Source organism: Physeter macrocephalus, chromosome 14 (genome assembly GCF_002837175.3).
Source record: "Physeter macrocephalus isolate SW-GA chromosome 14, ASM283717v5, whole genome shotgun sequence".
Lineage (NCBI taxonomy): Eukaryota > Metazoa > Chordata > Mammalia > Artiodactyla > Physeteridae > Physeter > Physeter macrocephalus.
The window spans coordinates 52,618,395-52,627,552 of NC_041227.1; the positions used below are offsets into that span (position 1 = coordinate 52,618,395).

Below are 9,158 nucleotides of genomic sequence, written 5' to 3' on the forward strand. Positions count from 1 at the left end.
GGGCCCGGCCGCTCCACGGCATGTGGGATCTTCCCGGACCGGGGCACGAACCCACGTCCCCTGCATCGGCAGGCGGACTCTCAACCACTGCGCCACCAGGGAAGCCCTGGCCTCTGTTTTGTGAACTCTCAGGGGTGACGTGAAATGACACACGGTGTATTTTGAGTCTCAAGAAACTTTTCTTCTGAGCGTCTTGAAGGGTTTTGACTGTCTCTGGGAGCAGCTGACCTAGAATCTTCAGAAAGCATAGCTGCAAGAATCTTTGCTACTGACAGAATCATTATGATGGATACAGGGGTCTCCCCGGGCCTCTCTTCTCTCTTTACTCCTCTGTCTTGCTGCCTTCACTGAACACGTGGCATTGGCTTGGTCCCTTGTTCACCTGCCCCGTGGTCAATGCTGTGCTAGACACTGGGGAGAAAGGGGGGAACAAAATAGACTCGGCTCCAGCCCCCGAGGCCCTGGCATTCCAGAGGGGGACAGGTACATCATCAGGTAGAGAAGTAAGGAAACAAAATGAATGGAGATTTGCTCCATCACGTGAAGGATGGGGATGGGGTTGGAAAGCATGTTTGTTTCAGAAAGAGCCATCAGGGAGGCGGGCAGCGCTGGGGAGCTGACATTTGAGCTGAGACATAAAGGAAGAAAGGACTCAGTTCAGATGGAAGATGAGCACGGGCCAAGGTCCTAAGGAGAGTGAATTTGCACGCGTTCCAGGAGTATTGATGAGGCCAGAGTGTCTGGAGCACGGTGAGCGAGGGGTAGAGGGGAGTAAGATGGGACTGAGAGCGGGGCAGGGGCAGCTCATGAAAGTTTGGATTTTATTCTAGGATCGATGGACAGCCATTGAAGGATTTTAAGCCAGGGAATTAGATATGATTAGATTTATATAGATTTATATTAGATAGATGGAAAGATAGATATAGATGATAGATGATAGATAGATAGATAGATAGATAGCTAGATAGATAGATAGATAGATAGATCGGGAAAGACAGATAGATAGATAGACAGATAGATTTAGATTTAAATGGCTGGTGGATTGAAGAAGCAAGAGTAGAACCAAGGAGACAAGATTCAGGCCTGTTTTTGATTTGGTTCTGATGAAATACCCGTGGCTTACGTCAGGGTGATGGTAGTGTGAGTGGAGTGAAGTGGACATGTTTCAGATTTCATCTGTAATTTCTGATGGATGGGATGTGAGGCCACAGAGAGCATCATGACCCGATTGCACTATTGTCCCCTTTGGCCAGGGATGGGTGGTGTGGAGGGTGACCACAGGCGTGGGTTAGTCATAACATGGCGGTCTTACAACATTACCCATCTTTCCCATTGAGGTCCCTGGGAATTGCCACTCTTTCTTCGGGCTGTGCTGAGCCAGCTCTGAGGATAGGAGGTCGCTGACGTGCCTGGCATACCTGCTGTAAGAGCAGAGCTCAAGTCCACATCTTCCCTAATAACCTTGTGTCTAAACGTTAGTGTCACACAAGGGCGTGTTTAGAAATTAGCATTTGAAAAGAAGCCTCCTTGCTTTCAGTTTGAGCTGACATGGTCCCTTTTCCTCTGTGGAAATGAAATTTATTAATCATAATAAAACCATCGGATTCTGAAGGTAGAGGTCACCCTGAGGAGAAAAAAGAGCTCGCTCATTTACAAGGACTAGTTCTGTGCTGCTGTATTTTTCTTCTGCCTGGGAAGGGAACACTGCCAAACTGTTACCTTCCTTGGGTTTTCCACAGGGATTGAAACTTGGCCCAGGGTTATAGATAGATAAGAATTGACCATTAAAGTATGCAAGAGGAGAAGTGGGGCTGCGTTTTCACGGAGTACATTCCGACTGCCAATCTGTTGTCTCCCCAAAAGAGGACGTTTTGCCACAGTAAAACCGGTCCCCAAATTAAAAAACTAATCATCATTGCTCTGAGTTTGCATTTTCACACTTGTTTTGAAGGAACACCATGCTGTGGCTTCACTTAGTAAATGTCCAAGCATTTTTAGTTTGCCTTTGCTGTTTACGGCCTGTACCTACAACCAGCTTTGCCAGATGAAAGTACATAAAAAATAATCCTATTAACAGTTTTTTTCTCCAGACCCATGACAGACTTTATTTTCTCATGAAATGAAAATCAACACCAAAGTTATCCATCATGTTCTTTCCCCCCTATTAGTATCTACTTCTAATAATGGGTAGAGAGGCCCGGGTTTCATGAGTGACCTCCATGAATAAAAGATTTTTTTCAAAAACGTCATCATTCTTCTTGTTTTAACACACCCTGTCTTGGACGTACATCTGCTTTCTTTTTCTCCCAGAGACAGGGAGAATCTTTGATGAAAGGCCATTTTTGATGAGTCAAAGGCATGAAGGGTGTCCCGAGGAATGAAAAGCAAGAGGGGGTTGACTATTTGTTAGTTTCGCTGAGAGAGTCATCTCAGAAAAGAAACATCTACTCGTGTCACTACTTTAGAGGATCAGGACAAAGACTCATGTAGATTAGCTGAGCTCAGGGACCTTTGGAACAAGCAAAAAGAGGGCTTGGGAGTAAGACATGTCCAATGAGAACTTGGTGTAATCATATTTTTTTTCCATCTGGAGTCAAACTCAGAGCCTGAGAGTTAGAAGATTCTTCCCCCAGCTTCTTCCCACCTTCCCAGGCTCCATGGTGTGAGATCCATCCAGTACATTCTTATCCATCAACTATGAGAAAGAAGATTTGAAGACAGGTGGGGGAAGATAGGGAAGGAAAAGAATAAAGTCCATGCAAATTAGACTCCAAGGTTGATAGCACAGGCAAACGATTTCTTCCTGCCTTGTTCCTTCATTCTTTAACGGAAAGTTCAAGACTTGACAGCTGTTGATAATCCACATCTACCCCGTTTAGTGGCTGGTGTGCCCCTCCCCCAGCTGCTGTGAATGTTGATCGCTAATGGCACCCAGTTGTCTCTTTCTGCAGAGCCTTACCCTCTGCCAAAGAGTCACTTCAACTAGGAAGTTATTCTCTGCCCTTCTGGGAAGCCCACAGCTAATGCTTAATGTACATGAACATTAAAAAAAACCAACCTACTTGCCTCCAGATGGGATCAGCTCTGGGGTGCAACTCTCGGGATCAGGTAGAAGCTAAACTCCGGCTCAGACCACGTACGTCCTTGCTTCTCTGTTTTCCCTTTCTCTGACCTGCTCACCACTCTCTCCTCTTGAGAGGGTATGGAAGAATCTCCATTTTGGGCTCTGCTTCCAGGGACCCTCACCTAACCTAGCCTGCATCTCAGCTTTGATCGTTACCAAAACAGCAATGTTCAAACTCTCTCCAAGAAGATATCTGGCAGGCCATTCAAGGAAGGGTACCTGGAACCATGGAAAAGGTGTGATAGTTGCCCTGAGAGATTCAAGGATCAGCTCTGACTCTGTCTAGCTCTGTGACCTTGAGCAAGTGACTCAACTTCTCTGAACCCTAATTTCTGATTTGTTGCACTGTTCAGTTCCAGACACTTTGTAGCTATCCAATGCATTAGGCTTCCATCCCTTCTACATTTTTATTCTAAAACCTGTGCTGGGAGTCAGGGAAGTGGAGGGAGGAGGATGGTAGAGAGAGAGAGAGAGAGAGAGGAAAATAAAAAACTCAGATAAGGAAATGGCATCAAGAAATATATTGTTTGAAACCTGTCCCTTGCCAGAACCTGGCTATAGATGATGAGATAGAAGTTCTGGGGTGAGAGAACCAAAATCAAATCAGGCTGGAATTCTTGAGTGGTGGGGCGGCAGTCCCACGGATCCTTTAAGGATGCATCTATTTGAATCCATTTGTTCTTTCCCATTCTAAGATGTTGGACCCTAAGTGTACAGACTGGGTCGCTTCACTCTTTTTGATCCACCCTGTCTCGCTTGATTGGTGACAGCTATATTAGGAGAAGAGGACAATTTCTCTTGATTATAGCTTGTCCTTTGTGGTTACTGGCTTTCTTAAAACCACTCTTTCAAATTGTTTCCTCTGCCTCCCTCCATCTTCGAGGTACCTAACTGAGCAGTGTAGCAAGGGGTGTGTGAGAGAGAGGAAACACACACACACACACACACACACACACACACACACACACACACCCCTTTATCACCAGCGGTGTTAAATGGACAAAGGAATGTGTTGTATAAGACAGACTTTTCTCATGTTACAGGGCTGATTGGAATATGTTTCTTATTTCTCAAGATGAATAGGGCCCCTCCACACTGTCTTGGTATTTTGTGTTTTATGGTTGTTATTATTACTTCATAATTGCATATTATGGATTAATCTTCACCTCTGTCTTCCTTTCAGTTACGGACGAGTTTATGCTACCGACCCCTACCACCACACACTTGCTCCAGCCCCCACCTACGGCGTTGGTGCCATGGTGAGTACCATTTCCTCCTCTTCCTCACTTCTTCCTGCCTCCCATCCCTCCCCACAGCTGGGACCTTAGGATGGGTTGACGGTTGACGTCCTCTCACTTTCCCTTAATTGAATTTGTCTCCTGCTAACAGCAGCTAAAATGCCACATTAATCCTCCCGGTAAACTTGATAAATGTCTTAATTTCTTGGCAATGTAGTGCATGTAAGTTATTATATTTCTCATTTTGCAAGTCTCACCTAGCCGAGCACTTACCTTAATGGAATAATTAGTCATTTTGATAATTAAATCCATCACTAACAGAATGCAGTGTCAATGCAGAACTTTTTTTTTCTTTTTTTTTCTCCCTCCCTTGCTGCTCATTCACATAGCCCCAAGGTTCCAGCCCCAGCACAGACTTCAGAGGAGCTAAGCTGCACACTTCCAGGCCTCTGCTGTCAGGCAGCTGAGAATCTGACTGCCTCTCCTCCCCTATTACAATTCATGTTTAAAGTCATAGTCGCCCAGGAAAGAAAATAGAGAGAAGGGCACACTTTGTGTGTGTGCCTAGTACATAAGGAATTAGAAGGAATCAGTTTGGGGGTTGTCTTTTGTTTTTTTGGGGGGCGGGGGTCTGGGTTTTTGTTTTGGGAGGGGCGGGGGGGAGGGCAACACTGGGAGGTGAGGGGGGGTGAATTTGCCTGTACTTGTTCAAACTTCTATGCACTAAAACGTACAGTAAGACGTGCCCATCACGTGAGAGCGTATGCAATCATTACAAAGCTTTTGGCATGCAGTTTTCTGCTTGGGATCGAGAATATCAGTCCTTCTCCTAAAAATAAATCCCCATAGGCATTCATTTGAATCGCCAAAACTTTTCGCGAAAGGAAATAGTTAATTAAGTGCCACCTCCAAGCCATCTAAACCCATGGCCAGACAATTGCCTGGAGCTTGGTCGTAGAAATTCCGCCCTGATTTGGAAACCTATTATTTTGCACAAGTTTAGTGACATCAAGTAATTCATCTGCACAACTCCCCTCTCAAGAGCAACTTCCATACAGATTGTTCAGCCAAGTCAAGTAAGAAGCTGATTTACATTTTCATCCTGATTTTGCATTCAATCAGCTCCGCTTCAACACCCGGTCCACTTGGGGAATGTGTTGGAAAGGAGCGTTGAATGACTACATTCAGTAAGTCATCTGCATTCGACTTCTCGAGTGTAGATAGAGCTTTTCCAGACGGAACATAGTATTATTAATGAATCAAACAAGCCAACAAAATGAGACAGCCCCAATTCTTCAGTGGTCCATTTGTACCCGAGTCCTTTTAGCTCACAGGGCTGGCTGACAGAATTTGGTTTTACAGGGATTTTTCGTTATAAGGAGCTATTGGGGGAGGTCAGGATTGGCCCTATCTTCAGTTCTCTAAGAGTGACCTGGGATGGGTAGGGGGTGCCTCCATCTTGGTTGTTTCTGAGTGTCTATTTTTCACATTAGTCTTTTTTGATGATCCACGTGTTACAAAAGGAAAATGTAAAAAACACACCCCTTAAATTGCTTTGTTTCAGAATGCTTTTGCACCCTTGACTGATGCCAAGACTAGGAGCCATGCTGATGATGTGGGTCTCGTTCTTTCTTCATTGCAGGCTAGTATATACCGAGGGGGATACAACCGTTTTGCTCCATACTAAATGACAAAACCATAAAAACCTTCCAATGTGGGGAGAAAGGAAGCTTTCCGAGGCCTGGGTATTGCAATACATGCAGTAGTGCATCATTTTAGCATCTAAAAAAAATAAAATAAAAAGAGGAAAAAAAGTACATTTTTTATCTTATACCTCAGATATTTTGTTCTGTGTATTTTAATATTGTGGGTCTTTCATTTCTGAAGGTTCCGTAGTTTGGTTGCTGGCTGTAGGAGTTTTTGTGGTTGATCTAGAGAGATGCTAGCTATGACTAAAAACTGGTGTAGGGCCATATCCAGAGTGCCATCTCATGTAAATGAATTATATATGCTGAATATTAAGCTACTGGGGTTATCAGCTGTTTGGGAAGCGTGTAAGTGACTACAGGAGTCATGTTCTTCTGCATCTGCATTATTTTATTTTATGAAAGGGGAAGGGTGGGCGGCACCTGGGGCTTGGGACTGGGGTTTGGCTGAAAGAAAAAAAAAAAAAAAAAAGTAACTGATGAATCTAAACGACCCACACTGCACCAACAACCATATATCAGCGGTTCTAAGTCACTCATTGTCAGTTCAAGCCAAAGGTTAATGTTGTTAAGGGGATGCTTCTAATAACACTTGTGCATCCGAGCTGAATGCAGCTGTGCAAACCCACCCTTTAAACCATTCCACCCGGAGGTATTCAGCTTCTTAACCAGCCGCTAGTTATTTAGGCAAAAGACTGGTAGTTAGGCCATCCACAAGCATTCTTTTTATATTTCTTCCAGTATAATAAATTATTGATATCATTGCTGACTTTTATATTATGGGAGGGAAAAAAATAACATTAATAAAAAGGTGATAAAAAGCACTGTTTCTATTTTTTTCTTTTTTTTCCAAAAAAAAGAAAGTAATAAAAACTTAAATTCTTTGTACCAGTGAAAAAAAAAATGTATAAAATTTACATCTGTGCAGTGGCGTTGTTTTAAGTTCTAGAAACAGTCTCATGAAGCTTTAGTTTTAGCCTCGTAGAACAACTGTTACAGGCAGACGTATAATTTTTATGGCATTACATGATGATCATATTCGGATTTATAGAAGCATTTTACAAGTATTGCAGTCATTGGGTAGAGATAATCATGGTATTTTCATCCGCTTGGTACTTTTTGAAACATGACCGTGTCGTGTAAGCAACCTGCAATTTTTCAGTCCGTGAGAGCCCCGCCCTCCCGTTTCTCCTGGTCCCCAAGGAGTCTCTCAAGTCAGTATCTTCAGTTTGTTTTTTTTTTTTGTCTCCAAGGCCCAGGACACTTGTCAGAAGGAAGCAAAAAAGTAGGTCCACCCTCAACATCCCCCAAAGAACAAAGTCCCCCCACCTCTGAAGCAGGGCCAGAATGACACAGCCGAAAAATTGCAGTTTGTCTGTATACTTCTTCTGTTTGAAGCCTTTCCATGTTGTCCTGTTTACAAAGTTAACCTAAGTTGGGGTGTCTGTCACAGACCTTCCTGTTTTTGTATTTAAAAAAAAAAAAAAAAAAAATCCTGCAGCAAGTCGCCCCCAGTAGTTTTGCTGCCATAGGTAAAATTTCCATGTGTGCGGTGCAGGCCATATGGCATGCACTTTAGTAAAGCTATCAATTCACCGCTGTGAACCTGCCAAACTGCTGTAACAACTCTGCTTTAAGACAAAACCAAACGAAACTTACTTAAAAAAAAAAAAAAAAAAGTGTTTGTGATCCAGCTTTTCTCTTGTCATCCTACGTGCATGCAGTAAGATCGGTTGGATAGTAAATAAAGTTTCGCGAGATTTGAAAACCGAGTTTCTGTAGCTTCGCTATCTAAGACAGATCACCGTGATCTTGCAAAAAGAGAGAAACGGGGGAAAAAACTGCTTAGCGGCCAAAAGTAGAAAAAAATGTTCTTTTCACCAGATTGATTTGTGGGGGGGGTGCGCGTGAGGGTGTTTTATTTAGAGCATCCCTGAGATTCTCATCCCCCTACCTGGAAGATGGTGTCATGACAATGGGTACCTGGTTGATGTTTTTAAGGGAAACGATGTACTAAAATGCTACCGCATCCGACCCCAAAGGGGAACAAGGTAGAAGGAACAGAGGGCTCGGGAGAGTCAAGCGATGTCTCCCATTTGCCTCAGATTTCAAAATCCAGAATTTGCATTGTATTTGGAATCACAAACCTAGAATTCTTACTGTGTTGGTTCAAGTAAAATTAATTTGCAGTTTTGATTTTCATCGATGAGCTGTACTTTCCCCCATGATTGTATGTAGTTTTAATAAAATCATTTAGAGCCGCCTGGGTGCCAACTGATGTTACAGAATCTTTTGTCAGGCACTCCTCCAAGAGGCCAATAAGTCATTTTAAACTGTATGTCAGAGATGTAAACAGACATTTTGGATTTTTTTAAACGGTATTTATTTGGAATGTTTTCATTTATCTAAATAACTATTGCTATTATGAATTATGGAAAAAAAAGATTACTATCATGTGTGGCATATAGTGACTTAACACACACCTCACGCAATCTGCAAACCCAGAAAAATGTGTATATCTGTCTTTAGAAATTAGTGTTTATATCACTTACAGTGGTTTGTGAATAAAGAAAACTGGTTTGTAATATCAAAAAATAAAAGCTTAGTCTGAAAAGGTCCACGTGAGTTGTGTTCTGAGTCCTTTGGCTTCTGTGTGTATTTCCTGGGGGAGTGGAGTCATCACGCCCACACAGGGCTGCCCTTGCGCCCACCAGGGGACATGGGTTGGGGCCGCCCAGGTGAGCAGTGGGCTGTTGCCACAGATAGACCCAGGTGCTTCCTGCAGGTGCTCTGGCTGCCTGGCTCAGAGGGCTCCCCTTCCTCATGTATCTTTCCAAAGAAGTCGGTGGAACCAACCACAGATGTTTAAGAAAGAAACAGAACTAAGCTTAGCTCTTTCCTGGCATGGAAATAGTCTTTGGTTTAAAACAAAACAAAAACAAAAACAACTGTACATTTCAAATGAAACATCTACTAACATCTATTAAGTTATTAGTACAACTTTTAGTTACTAGTACAACAATTCGAGAGACTTGTAGGAAGAAGATGAAAAAATAATCATAATAAGTGGTAGAGTTTACATTTATTGAG

At 43.1% G+C, this 9,158-nt stretch overlaps 1 protein-coding gene across 33 annotated transcripts in view; it reads left to right on the top strand.

Moving 5' to 3' along the window:
- RBFOX1 (RNA binding fox-1 homolog 1) overlaps positions 1-8,685 on the top strand; it is a 395,937-nt gene extending 387,252 nt beyond the window's left edge. For 8 of the 33 annotated variants that reach the window (XM_028498770.2, XM_028498775.2, XM_028498762.2 and 5 more), the window contains 2 exons: positions 4,308-4,383; positions 4,752-4,955. In XM_028498770.2, coding sequence (XP_028354571.1) covers positions 4,308-4,383; positions 4,752-4,899 — 224 coding nt within the window. In that variant the 3' untranslated portion in view covers positions 4,900-4,955. Of the gene's footprint in view, positions 1-4,307; positions 4,384-4,751; positions 4,956-5,926 lie in introns of those variants that run through there. The other 25 variants (XM_055090222.1, XM_055090219.1, XM_055090220.1 and 22 more) reach the window with 12 other exon arrangements.
- The last annotated feature ends 473 nt before the right edge of the window (positions 8,686-9,158 follow it).